Source organism: Mesoplodon densirostris, chromosome 4 (assembly GCF_025265405.1).
Source record: "Mesoplodon densirostris isolate mMesDen1 chromosome 4, mMesDen1 primary haplotype, whole genome shotgun sequence".
Lineage (NCBI taxonomy): Eukaryota > Metazoa > Chordata > Mammalia > Artiodactyla > Ziphiidae > Mesoplodon > Mesoplodon densirostris.
Window position 1 is genome coordinate 9,453,266 of NC_082664.1, and position 20,570 is coordinate 9,473,835.

General features: G+C 42.4%; 1 protein-coding gene across 2 annotated transcripts in view; it reads right to left on the minus strand.

Moving 5' to 3' along the window:
* The window catches only part of AK7 (adenylate kinase 7), a 59,867-nt gene that overhangs the window by 14,363 nt on the left and 24,934 nt on the right, over positions 1-20,570 (minus strand). For both annotated transcript variants that reach the window (XM_060097900.1, XM_060097899.1), the window contains exons 5-12: positions 19,416-19,526; positions 15,756-15,836; positions 11,348-11,436; positions 9,353-9,443; positions 7,991-8,068; positions 6,726-6,875; positions 3,275-3,403; positions 1,281-1,413 (exon numbers count right to left, since the gene is read on the minus strand). In XM_060097900.1, the coding sequence (XP_059953883.1) occupies positions 1,281-1,413; positions 3,275-3,403; positions 6,726-6,875; positions 7,991-8,068; positions 9,353-9,443; positions 11,348-11,436; positions 15,756-15,836; positions 19,416-19,526 (862 nt within the window). The remainder of the gene's footprint in view (positions 1-1,280; positions 1,414-3,274; positions 3,404-6,725; positions 6,876-7,990; positions 8,069-9,352; positions 9,444-11,347; positions 11,437-15,755; positions 15,837-19,415; positions 19,527-20,570) is intronic.

The following is a 20,570-nucleotide window of genomic DNA, read 5'->3' on the forward strand; positions in this document are numbered from 1 at the left end:
AGGGGAATGCAGTGGGCGGTGCTCAGGGGGAGGGCCAGTTTATACCTCTGTCCTTCTTCCCTGACCCCGACTGGCCCCAGTCCAACCCTGGAGGATCAGAGACAGCCACCAGCAAGATGGGAGAAGTAAGAGGCAGGAAACCAAATGTGCTTGAGAGGATGGGAGGTGGGGAAATTCTCCATTGAGTAAGAGTCCAAACTTGCTTACACGTTGGACTGGTTTATAGCCAATGCCAGTATTACCAGTTTGATGGAGGTTCTCAACTATCTAGGTGTAAAAATGAAATGGTTTTATTTTTCTCATAACTGCTGCTGACTGCTTTCCTGCTGGGTGGCAAGCTCCTTTAAAGACATCTCAGTTCAAAACTTCGTTTGTGATTATTTGATTGGAATGGACTTCTGAAAGCATGAATAAACAGAGAGCCCACTTACTTATTATCTAAGAGCTGCAGTGGGACCAGCCTGAAATTCCACCCAAGGGTGGGGAAAGGATGAGTCCAGAGTTTGAGTTTAAAGGGACACCTTACTGGGATGCCTGTGTTCAGCAAACTGGTTAAAATTACCCCGTGGGCAAGAATATTTTTCTATTTATTTGTATTTCTTCCTGAATGAATTAATTATTGGTCCAAGTTATTCATCCATTTTTTTTTCTCTTCAGGATTTAATGATTTTCTAATTAGTTTGCCTGAGCGTTTTATGCATGAAGGCTATTAACTCTTTGTCATATTGGTGGCAAATACTTTTTCCTGATTTGCCCTTTGCCTTTTAATTAATGTTTTTTGATGCTTTATAAATATTTATGACTACACATTTGATTGTTTTAAAACTTAGGTAATTCTTTCCCATCTTATAACCAATAGTCAACAAAATGTTAATGAGGGGGCTTCCCTGGTGGCGCAGTGGTTGAGGGTACGCCTGCCGATGCAGGGGACACGGGTTCGTGCCCCGGTCCGGGAAGATCCCACGTGCCGCAGAGCAGCTGGGCCCGTGAGCCATGGCCGCTGAGCCTGCGCGTCCGGAGCCTGTGCTCCGCAACAGGAGAGGCCACAACAGTGAGAGCCCCGCGTACCGCAAAAAAAAAAAAAAAAAAAAAAAAAAAATTAATGGGGATTTTTTCCCCCGGGGTTGAGATAGTGAATGATTTTGTGTGTGTGTGTGTGTGTGTGTGTGTGGTTGTTATAATTTCTGTACTTTACTTTTAATAGCAAACAAGTAGTTTTTTATAACAAGGAAATAAATCCCACCGTTACAGAAGTAGTGCAGAGTGTGCTGTGCGGTTACCTGCATTCTGCTCCAGGCTTTCCTTGATGCCGTCCAAGAGCTCCTGAGCATCCTCCACGGTCTCCTCTTCTCCCTCCTCTTCACCTTCTTCTTCCCCTCCTTCCCCTACATCCTTCGGTGTAATGATCGCCTCCTACATACCACAGGGATATTCAAATCAGATGATGCCCTGCATTGATTGGCTGCTCATAAATCATCTGGTGAGTGATCCTGGAAAAGGCTGGTTCCCAAACAGGGGAGGTGCTCAAGGACAGCTGTGCAAAAGTGGTCAGGATGCGCCTATCTATCTACGAAGACAGATAAGAGCCTCGGGGGTTTTCTTACTCTATTTTAGGAGAATAATCTATTTCTGTGCTAATGCCAGAACTACTTAAGAATCAATCAATTCTAGGAATTCCCTGGTGGTCCAGTGGTTAGGACTCCGAGCTTCCACTGCAGGGGGCCCAGGTTGGATCCCTGGTTGGGGAAGTAATCCTAATCCTGCAAGCTGCATGATGCAGCCAAAAAACAAACAAACAAACAAAAAAGAATCAACACTTTTCCAAGTATCAGGTTGGATCTTACTTGGGGGACACACATTTTGTAGAAATCAAGACTTTTAATAATCACCTTTGGAAATGTACTTCAGTACCTACCATTCCCAATAAAATGATAAGAAGCAGCTATTTGGGGAGAAGGAGGGACAGCAGAGCACAGAGAATTTTCAGGGCAGTGAAAACTACTCTGTATGATACTATAATGGTGGACACATTTCATTATACATTTGTCCAAACCCATAGAATGTACAACAGCAAGAGTGAACCCTAATGGCAACTACGGACTTTAGGTGATCTGATAGGTGAATATAAATTCATCGATGTAACAGATGTGCCACTCTGGTGGGGTTTAGTGATAATGGGGTAGGCTGCCTGTGCAAGGGGTAGGGGATGTAGGGGAAATCTCTGCACCTTCCTCTCAACTTTGCTGTGAACCTAAAACTGCACTAAGAAAATAGTCTTTTTATTTAAGCTGTTGATAAACGGTCTGATAATACCCTGAGAAATACATCAAGAATTAAAAAAACCTGTGTATATATCCGAAAAAAACAAAAACACTAATTCAAAATGATATGTGCACCTCAAAGTTCATAGCAGCATTATTTACAGTAGCCAAAATATGGAAGCAGACTAACTTCCATCAACAGATAAATGGATAAACAAGATATGGTGTGTGTGTGTATATATATATATATATACACACACACACATACTCATACATACAATGGAATACTACTCAACCATAAAAAAGAATGAAGTGTTGCCATTTGCAGCAACATGGATGGACTTGGAGGGCATTATGCTAAGTGAAATAAGTCAGACAGAGTAAGACAAATATTGTATGATATCACTTATATGTGGAATCTAAAAAATACAACTAGTGTATATAACAAAAAGGAAGCAGACTCACAGATGTAGAGAACAAACTAGTGGTTACTGGTGAGGAGACTGAAGGGGAAATGGGCTAGGTAGGGGGAGGGGATTAAGAGGTACAAACTATTAGGTATAAAATAAACTACAATAAGGATATATTGTACAACATGGGGAATGTAGACAATGCATCTTAATAACTATAAATGGAGTATAAGCTTTAAAAATTGTGAATCACTACACTGTACACCTGTAAGTTATATAATATTGTACATCAACTATACTTCAATTAAAAAAAAGAATAAAGAAAAAAATGAAAATGTTCCAGTCAATAGAGAGAATGCAAGATATATTTTGAGCAACAGCTGGAGAAAGACTAAATTTTAAGGGCGACCCATGAAAGACGCTTCCAGAGGAAAAGTCATGTGGGTTTCTGTGTTTCCATAACGGAGCCAACAACAAAATCCAATTAAAATAACAAATCTCTTTGTAGGATATGCCATGGAAAATTAGTGATTTCTTAATTATAACTAAGATAAAGCATTTTTAAAATATAAAAATTCACAGTAAAGTAGTTAAAAGTGTTACCAGTTTTGCTATGGCTTCGGAAATGGCATCCTTCAATTTAATGTGATGCAGTTTGTAGTATTTGGACAACACTTCAGCGATGCTGGATTTTCCCACAGCAGGAGGGCCAAGAATGCAAATTTTGATGGGCTAAAAGGGAGAATAAGCATCATACAGGGAGCTCTGAACCATCTGTAGCTAGACAGTGTTCGTTATTTCAAGGGTCGCAGCCCTTTTAAGTCTCGGGATCCTGCAGGCTGACTCTCACTCCTCCATCAAGACCCCAGAGTCGGGCTTCCCTGGTGGCGCAGTGGTTGAGAGTCCACCTGCCAATGCAGGGGATACGGGTTCGTGCCCCGGTCCGGGAAGATCCCACATGCCGCAGAGCGGCTGGGCCTGTGAGCCATGGCCGCTGAGCCTGCGCTCCACAATGGGAGACTCCACAACAGTGAGAGACCCGCATACCGCAAAAATAAATAAATAAAAATAAATAAATAAATAAATAAATAATAAATGAAAACAGTTAATTTATCCTAGTTTTTTAAAATACACTCATTTTTTAAATTTTATTTTTTATTAGTTATCTATCTTATACATATTAATGTATATATGTCAATCCCAATCTCCCAGTTCATCCTACCACCACCACCCCACCCTTGAACCCCCTGCTTTCCCGCCCTTGGTGTCCATACGTTTGTTCTCTACATCTGAAAAATACACTCATTTAAAAAAAAAGTTTCTAGAAGCTCATCACATTCATAACCGGTGAGCAAATGTTTGTTTATTTCTAATAGCAATAAAAACATCAGTGACAAATAGTCATTTCTTTCAAAATGGTCCAAACAGTTGTGAAACTAAAGTCTGATATTTTGCAAGGCAATTTTTAAATTTTTTTAATTTTTTTTTAATTTTTTTTTTTTGTGGTATGCGGGCCTCTCACTGTTGTGGCCTCTCCCGATGTGGAGCACAGGCTCCAGACGCACAAGCTCAGCGGCCATGGCTCATGGGCCCAGCCGCTCCGCAGCATGCGAGATCCTCCCGGACCGGGGCACGAACCCATGTCCCCTGCGTCGGCAGGCAGACTCTTAACCACCGCGCCACCAGGGAAGCCCAAATTTTTAAAATTTTAAATTAAAAAAAATTTTTTTTTAATCATGCCATTGAAAAGCATTTCCATGGACAGAGTGTCCATGTGCTTAAAGACTACATACTTGCATGCACAGAGCTGGTTATCGTTATTATTGCTACTAACATTATTATTATTACTACTACTATTGTTATTATTACTATTTGTCAGATGAGGAAGCCAAGGCTGTGAAGGGAGTGAGCAGGGCTACTGCAGTGGTGCTGGGTGAGGCGTGGTGGGCGTGGACAACCCTGTCTGCTTAGGGACAGGCTCTCTCAGGGTGATGGCAGTGACCAAGACGGCGGGCAGTGGAGGGTGGCAGCGGTCAGGAGAGCATCTCTGGAGCTGAGTATTGATGGACAGGGCTGGGCTCCGAGGTAGGCATGGTGCAGTCACCAAGGCCTGAGGTCTGGCTGTCAACTGGGCAGGTTCACGTGCCTTGTTTCATCCACACACCAAGGGAGGATCTGTCTCCTGGGGTAAGCTCACCTCATCCGGGTACAAAACCAGAATGGTAGTTTATTTAGTTATAATGAGAAGTAGGGTTGCCACTGAACTCAGAACACTCCAAGTGCACGTGTCTGGCACATTTACCCCTCAAGGCAGAAACATTTAGAAAGTAGCTTGATGAGCTTTGATCAGACCACGGAGAGTTGGATGAATGGACTGCTGAATGGTGTTAGGTCAAGGTGATTGGATGCACCTGTCTCTGCATAGGGATGACTTTGCCTTGCTAAAGGAACTGGAGTTGTGGAGGCCCTTGGCTTGAGGCTCCATCTTGCTGGATGTCGCTGGTGTGGCACTGTCTACATTGTCCTTGGTCGTGTTTCCTCTTCTATGCTGCCAAGCTGACCAATGCCCCCAGGGATGGATAGACTCAGTTTAATTTTTAGATATGCTTACTCCTTCTATCATGTCCTGTCCAGTTTTGCTAATCAGGAACCATATGGTCTCTTTAGGGTGTCTTGTCCCATCTCTACTCTGACTGGGTGTTGTTTTACGTTGACCCACAAACGACAATACTAGTCTAACCTCTCAGGTTGCTCTGTGCCTCGGGACAGCCTCCAAGTAGAGCCATCGTGGGTGTCTCAGATGCTTAAAAGGATCATTGTTTCTTTTTTTTTTAATTTTTAAAAAAACTTTTTGGCCGTGCCACACAGCATGTGGGATCTTAGTTCTCCAGCCAGGGGTCAAACCCGTGCCCCCTGCAATGGAAGCACTGGAAGTGCAGAGTCTTAACCACTGAACCACCAGGGAAGTCTCGGATCATTGTTTCTTTTGTAAAGTGGTACATCTTTTTTTTTTTAATTACTTAATTAAAATTTTTAAAAAATTTTTTCTTTCTAGTTTTTAAAGTGGCACATCTTTTACTGATTCTCAACAAGGCATGCTTTTCAGGAGAATATTGTTCTTAGGATACAATGGCAACTCTACTTGCTTTTATGCAGTATTTCCATGCATGATGGCAATTCAACTATGATGGCACCTGTTACTCATAGACTATAGTTTTCAAAATGCCTTCTCATGTCATATTTACTCTCATCTTTGGAATGCCTCCCTGGGATAAATCCAAAGATGTGGGCAAGTGCTGCATTTACCTGATTTCAGAGAGGGGTGTGTGGAGGCTCCCAGAGTAAGGCCATTCTAGCTAAATTGGCATCTTAGCTAATTTGAATCCCTGACTAGCTGTGTGACCTTGAAGAAATTGCTCCATCTTCTGAGCCTTGGTTTCCTCATCTATATATGTAGATAAGAATATCTATGAAAAGTTGTGGTGATTAAAATGACTGGCAAATCCCCTGGCCAACAAGAAAAGATCAAAGTAATCATCAGACGTCCCCAACTCCTACCTACCCTTTTCCAGATGTATACCCGGGGTGAAACAGGCATATCAGTAAGGTACCAGACATTTTCCCTTATAGGGACAACTCTGTGACAGTCAGTCTGGGGCTTACTATCATGTTCAATTTGTGTCAAGCATAACAGTCATCTCTGTCAACTTAAAAATTTTTAATATTCGATTGGCAAGTATCAATAGAATATAGAGGTAGATTTTTTTGGCCTGGGCAATAGGTCAGATTTGAAAAAAAACTTGAGGGAATTCCCTGGCGGTCCAGTGGTTAGGACTCCACGCTTTCACTGCAGGGGGCACGGGTTTGATCCCTGGTTGGGGAATTAGGATCCCACAAGCTGCGTGGTGTGGCCAAAAAAAAAAAAAAGATTGAAAAAGAACTTGAATTGAGAAATTCAGACATTTGAAAAAGTACTTTCATTGGTGTAATTACACCAAAAGTTTCATTTACTTTGCTTAAATCAGAAGTTTAAACAGGAAGTGGTTATAGTTACCAATAATCTTCTGCTTTGCTTGTACTCTTTGAGGATACTGTTGATATTTTCCACAAATCCTGCTTGGGCGAACCATCGAATGTTAAAATTTTCCTTCACAAAGAGTGTTTCCATTCTCAAATTGACCAGTAAATGGTCAATATCCTCTTGCTAAGAGATAAAGGAACATTAGAGATTTGTCCTTCCCCCCCCCCCACTTGAGAGTTATAACAAACCCAAATCACTGAAGTTACTGAAGAAAAAAATATGAACACATTCACTAAACATGGCCGTCAACTAAAGCAGCTCTAAGTTTTGACAGACCACCTGCTGTGAGACTCTGGGACCCTAAACTTCCCTCACATCTGCACTCTTGTGGTGGGCGGCAACCTGGCTTGTACAGTGACACAAGCAACTCAAAGAGTAGGAAGATACTACAAACCCAAGTGGAAGGTTTCCTTCCTTTTTTTTTTTTTTTTTTACAAATTTTAATACTACCTATTTTTTGAATAGTGCAATCATACAGTTCAAAATCCAAAAGAACAAAAAGTATAGGGGAAACTTATACACACTACCATATATAAAATAGATAACCAACAGGACCTACTGTATAGCACAGGGAACTCTACTCAGTATTTTGTAATAACCTATAAGGGAAAAGAATCTGGAAAAAATATATATATATGAATAACTGAATCACTTTGCTGTACACCTGAAACTAACACAACATTGGAAATCAACTATACTTCAATTTAATAAAAACAGTAGAGGGGAAAGCACTCCCTGTGGTCCCCATCTCCACCCACCCAGTTCTGCTCCTCCGAGGCAACCAATGATATCAGTTCTTTCAGAAACATGTTCCCATGCACCGTTTTGTTGCAATTTATTCCTAAACATATTATATTCTAAAACAAGCTGGAAGAATGCACTGTATGACTAAAACTGTACTTTCGTTGCTGCTGTGATGGAATCAGAAATTCAGCCTCCTGTTTGAATTTTTGAAAGAGGCCAAAGAAAGCAACACCCAGTGTTTGTAGAGCATTTTACACATCAGACAGCTTTCAAATACATTTTCTGACCACAACCTCGGAGGGTTTTTCAAAAAAAGAAAAAACAAAAAACCACAGGCTCACAGAGCTGAAGAGGAAGTTGCGATAGCTAAGACTGCCAGCTGTGCAGAAGGAGGTGAAAGGAACTTGGAAGCCAGGTCTTCTGACTCCAAATCCCTCAAGAACCAACACCTTTAGGACAAGAGTAGAAAAAAAAAGAATCTCTTATATACTAACTGTTAAGTCCTTGGTTAGGAAAGCATTTTCTTTGGGTACTTTCTGGATTTTCCCAGGGCCAGTACTTTTACTGATGCACTGTTAGAGAAAAATAGAAATATTATTTGGTTGACCTGTAAGGTTTCAATATAAAATTTCTCAAATGAACATAAACATAACAATACAAAAAAATTTGCAAAGCAACGGGGGAGAGCACTGAGGGTGTTCACTGGTGTATTTGTTGCACATGTAGCTAAAGAGCACAGAGATGAATAAGGCCCGATCTCTGCCCTCAGGGGGCCCCCAGTCTGAAAAGGGAGAGACAGATGCTTGTGTGTATTGTCTGATGCTGGGCGTCTGGAAAAGAGGGGCTTGCCCAGGGGGGAGGTGGGATGGAGCCAGGAGGGTGCAGAGGAAGATGTCTGAGCCAAATCTTAAGAATTAGTAGGGGGAGGGCTTCCCTGGTGGTGCAGTGGTTGAGAGTCCGCCTGCCGATGCAGGGGACACGGGTTCGTGCCCCGGTCTGGGAAGATCCCACATGCCGCAGAGTGGCTGGGCCCGTGAGCCATGCCTGCTGAGCCTGCGCGTCCAGAGCCTGTGCTCCGCAAAGGGAGATGCCACAACAGTGAGAGGCCCGCGTACCACAAAAATAAATAAATAAATAAATAAATAAAAGAATTAGTAGGGGTGGCCAAGGAAAGGGCGAGAGAAGGCCACACTGGCTGGGCCAGCTGGGCCATAAGGTGACAGGTGGCTTTAGCCAGAGCAGCCCAGATAGGAAAGGGGACCCTCAGAGACCCAGAGCTCCTGGAAGCCGCCATAGGTTTGGTGAACTTGACCATATGAGTACTTTGGGGAACAAGTCACAGATAGATTTTATTTTATTTTATTTTTTGTGGTACACGGGCCTCTCACTGTTGTGGCCTCTCCCACTGAGGAGCACAGGCTCTGGACGCGCAGGCTCAGCAGCCATGGCTCACGGGCCCAGCCACTCTGCGGCATGTGGGATCTTCCCGGACCGGGGCACGAACCCGTGTCCCCTGCATCGGCAGGTGGACTCTCAACCTCTGCGCCACCAGGGAAGCCCCACAGATAGATTTTAGTAGCGCGGTGTGTGATTTGTGTGTGTGTGAGTCCTACAGTGGACTTTTTTTTGCTCCCCTCTGTGCGTATACTGGAGAAAAAAACATTGTGGTTTTAATTTCCCAATACATATACTGCAGATACAAATAGCAAGCTTGGGTTTGAGGATATTGTATTTTAGGAGTCCCCAGTCTTGTTAGCACTCCTGATCCCATAATTATAATACTTTGGCGAGGGCGGTGGGGGAGAGGGTAAAATAATTTAAGAGATGCCATCCAATCTGGGATGACATGGCCATACCTTGACAAAGTCTTCCAGAGTATGAACTGACTCGTCCACAGCCACCAGGTAATGGAACTTTGGCATATGGTCTATGACGTTCTGTATCACTCTGCAGACCGCCAGGGAACATCATCCCCAGAGGGAATAAACAAAGGAGATGTAGTAAATAGAATTCAATGGATGCCACCCTCATGGACCAGATGCTGGGTTTGGTGACTTAGCAATTATCTTATTTTCCAACAAGGTCAGGGTTGGGATGATGGTCCCCACTCTACAGTGAAGGAAGCTGGTAAAGAGTTAAGTGACATTTCTTGGGCTGAAGAGCTAATGGGAAGGTAGAAGGGCCGGGATTGGAAGCCAGTCCACCTGGCTCCAGATTCGCCCCAAGTACAAGAGTAGCTGAGCCCCGACAGGACTTGCGTTGATGAAGTCCGCTTACCCAGTGGCTCATTAAAGTCCCAAAACAATGCTTTGGGGAAGGTGTTTCACAAAGTAAAACACAGATTCACAGAAGCTGTGACTCCTTAAGCCACACAGCACGGAGTGGCTTAGATTTCCTACTCTGGATTAATTATGAATGATGGCCAACGTGTCTGAGGGCTTAACCCCGTCAGGCCTGTGCTGTGGGCTTTCCAGGTGTTACCCCATGGAATTCTCAGAACAACCCTATCAGGTAAGGCTATTATCATCCGCATCTCACAAATGAGAAAATCAGACCCAAAGGGGTTAAGCAACTTTCCCAAATTCACACAGCTAGTGAGAGGCAGGACAGGGATTGGAATACAGATGAAAAAAATTCCAGAGAAACAATAGTGAATGGAAAACTGTCCCAAGACTGTAGATTCTACCTCCATCTCAGCTTCCTTTTCAGTCAAACGAAAATAAAGCAAACGCACCTGTCTAAATATCCATTTCATATTTGTTTTATATTAATTTCACAGAACATTTCCTCTTGTAGCTTCTTTCTTTGTTAAATAGTTGACAGTCTTCAAGAAGCTTGTTGGAAAAAAATGCTACCGCAAGGGCCCCCGAGTCCTTGTGTAATGGGAATAATTTAATTAATTTAATAATGTATGATTCTTTCACAACTTTAAAACCTGATAATGTAATCATGCAAAATCTCTGCAGGCAAAAAGGGTCTGTGTCAGCCCTGCCGTGTCCAGTGTCAATGTTGGCTGGAGCAGATCCAGGTTTTATGTGGAGTCTGAAGCTTAGACAACTTAGGGGATCCCTCTTTGAGAACAATAAGAAAAATGAAGTTTAGGGTCATGCAAGGGACCCATGCAGGGGAGCGTCTTGAAGCTTAAGCTTCATTGTTTCCCAGTAAATCTGTAAATCCGCTTGGGATTGAGACTAATTTAATAGTGGCTGGTGGATGGGAGAAAGAGGGGGGAATCTAGAAACCAGAAAGAATCTCAGAGAGGTGCTGCTCCCTCCTGTGGGGTGAGCCGAGGGGTTGACAGAATAAAGCCCCTGGAACTCGAAATGTAGAAGCAATGAACTGCAAATAAAGTGAACCTTATCTTTGACTTAGTGTTTAAGTAAGTGTCTGCAAAGAAGGAGAAGGGGACCTGGGGATACTCTGTGAGTCTGAAAAACACGTGTTAACATCACTTAACAATTGCCAAAAAAAAAGAAAAAACGCTTCTGGTTTATAGTTCACAGATTTCTGGAACTTAAGTTGGTGGGCTGGACATATCAATCTCATCTGGGACAAAGGACCAGGTCCCCAGAATGCATATAAAGAGTTCATTTCCCATATTGGAAGACATGCTATTCTGCTGGTAAGGTTTCTAAAAGGTGAACTTGAACTTGCTATCAGAAGTGTGGAGCATTTAGGTGATGGACACTATTTCATCAGATGCAAAGTGGAGATGATAAAAGTACCTTCTGCTTAGGGTTGTTGTGAAGAAGAAATACAATAACACACGTGGGGGTCTTAGCACTCGGTAAGAAACAAATACGGTAGTCAGCTAATTCTCGGGGAAGTCATATATCTGGTAGAATACTTACCCTGCTAGATCAAGAACATGAATTGCTGGAATTACATTTGTTCCATCTCCAAAAACTGGTAATGCAGGGACCTCACCCAACCAAGCTAGCTAAAAGAAAGAAAAACAAAAGCATATTTTCCCCAGTTATGTGTGCCTGACTATTACAGCTCACAGACAGAGCCATAGTCAGAGGCATCCAAAAAGATCTATCTATCCGATGAAATAATAGCCTCAAGATGTTTTGTAAATCAGTTCTGATGAGATTTAGTTGCTGATCAAATCCTATTAAGAGAAATAAAGTGCAACCTCAGGGCTGAAATACTTTTCAAGAAATCATAATCTCATCAGCTGTCTTTAGTGGTCATCTACATAGAAAGAAAATACTTTAGTATGCATGGTGTCTTTAATTCTCATAAAAGTGAGAATTAAAATTTAAAATTACCCCCACTGGGTGGGGGTAATTATCATCAGTTTGTAGATGAAATGCTTAGTGGATAAAGTATCCTCCAGGACATTACACTTCCAATGAGTCTCTTTGACTGGATTTGAACCCTGATCTTCAGAGTCCAAATCCTTGTCTTTTCCCTTCATTAAATATTTCAGTAAATAAATAGATAGTCTGGGTACTGTTTAACTGTCATGTACCAGATGATTTTATATCGCTTTTCAAGAGTGAAAGAGGTAGGGGTGGGGGCCACAGCAGACCACTGGATCTTGTAAGATATTTTGGACTTAGGGAAACCATTGAAGGGTTTTAAGCAGGGAAGTGACATCACTGGATTTGCTTTGGTTGCCTTGTGAAGGGCTGATGGGAAGTAAGAGTTTAAATGAAGAGATGGAGGTCATGACAGCTGAGGACAAGAGAGGGTTTCTCCTAGCCTTTGGGTGGGGAGTTGGAGGTGTTGGGTTGGAGAGAAGGGAGATATTGGGGAGGTTGTCTCTGGAGGACTTGGGGATCTTGTGATGGATGAGAAAGAGGAAGGAGTTGGGTTCTGATTGGTGCAGCTGGGTGGAAGGTGGTCCAACTTCCTGAGGTGGGGCCCTGGAGGAGCTGAAGGTATGGGGGTGATTGTCAATGTAGTTTGGATTTGTGAAACATCCAAGTTGAGGTGATGGATCTGCAAAGTGAGAACTAAGGAGAGGGAGTCCCGTTGGAGACTGATGTTTGAGGGTCATTGGCGCCAGTCATAGGATTGAACAGCCCAACCCAGGGAAAGAGTGTAGATGGAGAAGACAAGGGGGTCCCGGGCAGAGGCCTGGAAGGCCAGCCTCTGGTGGTCAGGTAGGTAAAAGGGAGCTGAGCATGGGCAAAGAGAAAGAGCTTTCTTTAGCTCATGCTCTTCAGCTGTCATATCTCTTGTATTAAAAACCCAACCAGCCCACCCTTTCCTGACACTTCTTTGTCTAGCTCCTGCCTTCTTTTTCTGCCCCATTTTACAGTAAAATCTCTCAGAACGCTCCTCTGTTCTCACCGTCTCCCCTTCCTCTCTTCGTGCTCCCTCCTTGAACCTACTCATATCAGGCTTTTGTTCTACCCGATTCCAAAACTATCCAGGTCAATCCTCCGGTCTCATCTTACTTGATTATCTGCAGTGTGTGACATGGTTGGTCATTATTTCGTTTTAGAAACACTTCTTTCACGTGTCTTTCTCCACACTCCCCTCTTGGTTCACTGGGAACGCCTCCTCAGCTGCCTTTCCCGACTCCCTCCCATATCCTTGTAAATCTCCAACTATAGGAGTGTCCCAAGACTCAGTCCTCAGACCTCTTCTCTTCTCCATACTCATTCTCTATGTGATGCCATCCAGTCTTATGGTTTTAAATTCAACCCATATGCTGATGGCTTCCAAGGTTATAACTCTAGTCCTGACCACCTCCATAATCTCCAAACACACCTCCCACCCTCCAGTGCAACGTCCCTCCCTGCTGAGTGTCGACACTTGGATGTCAGCCATCTCAAACTCAACGTGTCTGAGCTGAGCTCCTGAACTTCTCACTGATTGCATACCTCGCCCTAATCTGTCCCTTCCCAGTTTCCCCATCTCAGTAAACAGCCACTCCCTACTTCCGGTTACTTGCACCAAAATCCTTAAAGTCACCTTTTACTTTCTTTCTGTCACCCTTACATCCAAGCTTTGAACCAATCCCATTGGCTTCATCTTCAAAACATCCCAAATCCCAACAATCTTCAGTATCTCCACCATTTCCACCCAGGTCTTAGGCACTACCCTGCTCTTGCCCCGCTACAGTACATTCTCAACTCAGCAGAAGAACAGCGTTATCCTTGAAAACTTAAGACAGATTAGGCCACTTCTATGCTCAAAATAGTCTGTTTCCCAACTCACTCAGAATAAAAGCCCAAACCCTCACAATGGGCTACAAAGCTGGGATCCACCTGGCTCCTCCATCACCTCTTTGACTCCATCACCCCCCCATCCTCCAGCACTTTCAGCCACATTGGTCTCCTTGTTGCACCTTAACCCAGCCAGCACGTTTCTGCCCTGGTTTTTTTTTTTTTTTTTGGTACTCAGGTCTTTCACCGTTGTGGCCTCTCCCGTTGCGGAGCACAGGCTCCAGACGCCGCAGGCTCAGCGGCCATGGCTCACGGGCCCAGCCGCTCCGCAGCATGTGGGATCCTCCCGGACCGGGGCACGAACCCGTGTCCCCTGCATCGGCAGGCGGACTCTCAACCACTGTGCCACCAGGGAAGCTCCTGCGTTGGTTCTTTGCATTTGCAGGGTCCACTGCCTTTCCCCAGGAAGCCACTTAGCTGGCTCCCCGTTGCCTTTCACTGTCTGCTCAAATGTCACATCATTAGAAAGGCCTTCCTCACATGAAAAGATGCTCAACTAATTACTAGAGAAATGCAAATCAAAACTGCAATGAGGTACCACCTCACACTGGTCAGAATGGCCATCATTAAAAAGTCTACATAGGGCTCCCCTGGTGGTGCAGTGGTTGAGAATCCGCCTGCCAATGCAGGGGACAGGGGTTCGTGCCCCAGTCCGGGAAGATCCCACATGCGCGGAGCAGCTGGGCCCGTGAGCCATGGCCGCTGAGCCTGCACGTCCGGAGCCTGTGCTCCGCAACGGGAGAGGCTACAACAGTGAGAGGCCCACATACTGCAAAAAAAAAAAAAAAAAAAAAAAAAGTCTACATATAACAAATGCTGGAGAGCGTGTGGAGAAAAGGGAACCCTCCTACACTGTTGATGGGAATGTAAATGGGTGCAGTCACTATGGAAAACAGTATGGAGGCTCCTCAAAAAACTAAAAATAAAGTTGCCATATGATCCAGCAATCCTGGGTGCATACCCAGACAAAACTATTACTCAAAAAGATACATGCACCCCTATGTTTATAGCAGTACTATTCACAATAGCCACGACGTGGAAACAATCTATATGTCCATCGATAGATGAATGAATAAAGATATGCGACATATATACAATGGAATACTACTCAGGCATAAAAAAGAATGAAATAATGCCATTTGCAGCAAGATGGATGGACCTAGAGATGATCATACTAAGTGAAGTAAGTCAGAAAGAGAAAGACAAATACCATATGATATCACTTATATGTGGAATATAAAACATGACACAAACGAACTTATCTACAAAACAGAAACAGACTCACAGACATAGAGAACAGACTTGTGTTTGCCAAGGGAGAGGAGGGATGTGGGAGGGATGGATTGGGAGTTTGGATTAGCAGATGCAAACTATTATATGCAGAATGGATAAACAACAAGGTCCTACCATATAGCACAGGAAACTAGATTCAATATCTGGTGATTAACCGTAATGGAAAAGAATATGAAAAAGATTATCTATATATATACATATATATATATTTATATATATATCTGAATCACTGTGCTGTACAGCAGAAATTAACACAACATTGTAAATCAACTATACTACAGTAAAATAAATATAAAAATAAAATAAAGTAAAAAAAGAAAGGCCTTCCTCAACCATCATATAAAGACATAACCCCCCAACCCTAGCCCCACATGCTCTATCTACCTTTCTCTGCTTCATTGTTTTCCAGATTATTTTTCAACATCTGAAATACTCTGTTTACTGGCTAACTTGTTTATTATCTATCACTCTTCTTCTCCACCCACTAGAATGTAAGCTCCATGAGGGCAGGGACTTTATTATGTTGTGTTCCCAGTATCTACAATGGTTTCTGGTACATGGTAGGCACTGGATCAACATTTGTCTCACGAATGAAAGGAGATCCATTTTTTCTTTATTATTCTGAGAGTGGGAAATACAAGAAAAAGAGGTAGTTATGTTGGACATCCATATTTTCCTTAACTTTCTGCTATTAAACGGGCCTAGCCAGTATATAACCTTCAAATTGTGTAACCTTAGTGTAAAATACTTAAAAAAAAGTTATAGTCATGGAAAGTCATACCTTAAAAAAAGCATGTAAGATGCCTCCTTCCATTCCATACTGAAGTCCGGCAGCAACTACGTAAGTGGCAAATTTTCTGACCTATTCGATAAAATACAAGAAAAAAGCTAAATATATTATTATGAACCACGTTGAATCAGATTATTTTTAGTGATTATTTTAAATGAGCACTTCAGTAAGTCTCATCACCTCTTTCAAGCTCCTCATGTACTGTTTAGGACAAAAAGAGTATCGCTTAAAAGGCGGGGAACTCAACCCCACTGACCACTATTAAAATTTAATTGGGACTCAGTTAAATGAAAGCCAGAGTTTATTATTTGTGAAGACTTACCACCTGTAAGTGCTATGCCGGGCACCTAAAGGCAAAGGAAGATGTAAAAATCTGTCCTTCCATGATGGTCTTTAATTACCTAGCAGGGGAGGGGGACATACATAGAACCAAGGAATTTGGTGATGGGCCTTAAGATGAGGAATTTAATAGACATGGAGTTCCCTTCATCCAGGAGGAGTTTTAGGTGCTGGGAGAATTTGCTTCAATACTCAACTATTTTTTACTGTCATCAAGGTACTAGCAGCTACACTGTGTAGAAACAGGCTTTTGGGCCTGTTGAAAAGCTTAAGGCAGAGGTAATACTTAGGGATACCTGGGCACTGATTCTCTTCCTCTGATGCTCTCCACTCTCATAATCCAATAATCACGTGGCTTTGATGATGTTTAACTTAACCATCCAGAGAGACTCATGCAATGGTTGGTGCAATTTTTTCTGTATTGCTAATGTGAGGTCCAAGTATAAAAGGTGCAATGACCAACAGAGATCTGTTTAGGTTCCATTAAACATTTGACTCATGAGCCGTCCCACTTGAGATTTTTAATCTTTGGTTAGTTACATTGGGGATTTAATCTAACCTGAGAGAGTGTGATTTGTGAGCATATGTGTGCTCTGACTGGCCTCTTCTTGCTAATTCATCATCCAATTAGAACGCTGTAGTTGGTGTCACAAGTAGAATTATCAATACAGACACCCTCCATCACCACTGTGATTCGATTTGGGAAGGTTGGATGTTGGTAAGTTGAAGAGATAATCATGAACTGAGGATGGAACCCAAGTAGAGACCAGAAAATCCCCCCTCACACACACCCTCATCCCTGATATGAGAGAACTGGGGTCTCTGAGTGAGCTTTCTGAGGAGGAACCATATCATCATAATTGACCTACATTCCTCTACATCTGGATGAGTGGATAAGAGAGGCAAGGACAAGGTGACCCAGTCCCCTGGCTTTTCCTACCTGTCCTAGGGAAAGTGATAAGTGAAAATGCCCCAGAGGATTTAAAAAGCCTATGAACTTGCCTCAAAAACTAAACTGGTCCACCTTCTTGTGTTAATAATATAGCATGTAAATATAAATGTGATTACTGCAGATGTGGTGACAGTTGATGAACACTGGACAGCCAGCCCCAGGAGTGCAGAGACCACGTCTGTTTTGTTCATGGCTGTGAGGCCAGCTCTTAGCCACAGTGCCTGTTACATAGCAAGATCTTAATGGATATGAGTTAAATGATTCCTTCCAAGGTTCTACCTATTTGATGAAAAACACTAGGTTACAGAAGGGTTATTAAGATGACCAAGTTGGCCAGATCAACCTTATCTTATTAATTGTTCAGAAAAGAGTGATTAGGAAAGCTTGGGATTAAAAAAAATAATTTTTGAAATCAAATTTTGATCGTATAATTTAGAGCATGGGACATATTTAACGTTTTTATGATAAAAAAGATATTAAGATGACACTATTTCTCTATTTAATTTAATTAATTTATTTATTTTGGCTGTGCCACACAGCTTGTGGGATCTTAGTTCCCAGACTAGGGATCGAACCCGTAGCCCCTGCAATGGAAGCGCAGAGTCCTAACCACTGGACTACCAGGGAATTCCCTCTTTCTCCATTTTAGACTATCATTCACATCTATTATTTCTGCATGTGTGATCATGCCTTCTCAATCAGTGAATTTGAAATAAATGATCAAGAAATCATGAATTTTCTATTTGGGGCAATGTTCAAAGTTTAATAAAACAATATAGTTGCAGGATTTGGAGTTGGAAGAGATTTATATTTTCTAGTCTAACCCCTTTATTTTACTTATTTAACTCCAAAAGTTGAATGACTTGGCTAAGGTCATAAGTTAATGGGTAGAAAAGGGACTAGAATGCCTAATCCCATGTTTTTTCCCTCAAATATTTTATACTCACAGTGTTTGTATTGCCAAGTAAAAAAAAATTTTTTTAATAAAATGAAAACATTTACTAGTAGGACAGAATTTAAGGACCAAGTTCCTACTGTAATATCCTCTGAGACCACTAGGTGTCATCTTAGAACTGTCATTACATATCACTACCGTAGGTCTTCCGATAATGGGAAAAATGCAGTGGATGGAACCTTTAGAGGTTTAGGGCTTCTGTATAAATTCTACCTAAGTTAAATGAAGATGATGATGATAGCACTTAATTCACAGAATTGTGAGGATTACATATGAGATATAGGAGGATTACGTGAGGTACTGTAAGTAATAGTTCTGGTGCAGTGCCTGGTACATGGTAAGCAAGCCCTCAATAATTTTTAGTTGTTACTACTTATTCATCACCAGGGCATTCCTGTCATCTATTTTGATAAAAGATAAGAGAAATAAAACAACTTTATAATATATGGATTTCAAAATGATAACTTTTGCTGCAACAGAAGGCTAATAAGCTATTCTTTTTGTTTACGTGAACTTCCCAGCTAGAGGTGTGCCAGTAATCAGTGACATGGATGTGTCAGGATCAACTCTACTGAATGACGGAGTTTGGAGTCAGGAAAAATGAGAACAAAACCCACAGGCTTTGGTACCTGATGGATCCAGGTTTGAATCCTAGCTTCGCTCTTTCCCACAGTGTCTGCACTTGTGAAATGGGAATAATTATGTATGTACACGAGACAGTTGCTGCAGGGAGTAGATCAGACAAGGCTAAGAAGTGCTCAGCAAATCCTAGCTATGCGACCTTGAGCGAGTTACTTAACCTCTGGAAGTTTCCGTCTCCTTGTTTGTAAGATGAGGTTTATTCTTATTTTTATTTATTTATTTTTTTGGCTGCTCAGCTTGCGGGATTTTAGTTCCCTGACCAGGGATTGAACCTGGGCCCTCAGCAGTGAAAGTGCTGAGTCCTAATCACTGGACCAGCAGGGAATTCCCTGCAAGATGAGGTTTATATGCACTTTTCAGAGTTGCTGTAAGAAACTAGTGAGATAGAGTCTGGAAGAAGGGAAAATGTGGTTCCCTCTACCCCATTCCCACTCTGAGTTATTTGCCTCTTCTGGACCAAGCGACTCTTTGGACCTACAGACCCCTTAGGAGGTGAGGGCTTGAGCTCTGCTGGGGACTCCATACAAGGCTTCCATCTTAGGGGGCTGGAACAGAACGTGGGGCAGGACCTGGGACAGTGCCTCTTGGGGGAGCCTGAAGCTCGGAGCTCTGTGGGTATAAGGACATGGGAACTAAATACAGAGGTGGGGAGCGAGCTGACATGATACACATAGAGTATGTGGAACAGTCCTGACCATGTGCATTGTAAGCTGCTTCCAAAAGAGCTTTTCTTACCCTAAAGGTTCTACTACTCGAGACTTACCTTTTTCCCAAACTTGAGAACCATTTTTTCAGCATTTATGTGGTCCAGAAAATTAGGATGGTGCTTTCTTCTTCGATAATCCTCTTCAGTAAATGGAATCTCAGAATCATCCTATGAGAGAAAAAAGGCCAGACTCCATGTGTTAGAGCTACAGAAACTGCTAAGCCCACAGATGCTAGGGAGACTATGTTCCTTTAAGCTCAAATAAAGCATTCTAAAAACTACTGCTTATTTTTATAGTGATTTAATTTTCTTGAAAATGTTTTAGCTAGCCAGATTCTATCATTTAAACTTAATTTAAATAAAATAAAAAATTTAAATGTCTTCTTTTATTTTGTAGAGACATATTGTCACTGTGATTCCATAAAGGCATTAAAAAACCCATTTCCTAATAGTTCTTGCGATGTGTGTAGTTTCTCTTTTTTTTTCAATGTGTCTTTTAAAAAAAGTCTTTAGTTCTTTTATTTATTTATTTTTAATTAATTAATTTATTTTTTGCTGTGTTGGGTCTTCCTTGCTGCGCGCGGGCTTTCTCTAGTTGCGGTGAGCAGGGGCTACTCTTTGTTGTGGTGCGCAGGCTTCTCATTGCAGTGGCTTCTCTTGTTGCGGAACACGGGCTCTAGGTGCGCGGGCTTCAGTAGTTGTGGCGCACAGGCTTAGCTGCTCCGCGGCATGTGGGATCTTCCTGAACCAGGGTTCGATCCCTTGTCCCCTGCATTGGCAGGCGGATTCTTAACCACTGTGCTACCAGAGAAGCCCTCATTTTTAAAATCTAAATTATGTGTGTTTTTTCTCTTTTCCACACTGCCTCTTTCCCTCAAATTCATCCCACATTAATGAGAACATACCATGTGCAAGTTTCTGTCTCAGGCTTTAAAAACTGGCTTCATCAGATAAGATATCAGTTTGCCCTAAGAATCAGGAAAGAAAAAGGAAAATATTTCCCTATACTGAGCTGTTCATCACTCAGTCTCTCCACAACTCACCCTGCTGTACACTCCTCCCGTGGAAGGACAATTAAATAAAAACTTCCTGGAGAATCAAAGGGAGAAACTGAGATCCACGATACAGAGTGATTTCCCCCCAATCCATCCAGATTTAGAGGTCCTATTTGGAGTAGGATTTCTAAAATATACAGTCCAGTCAGGAGCCTTT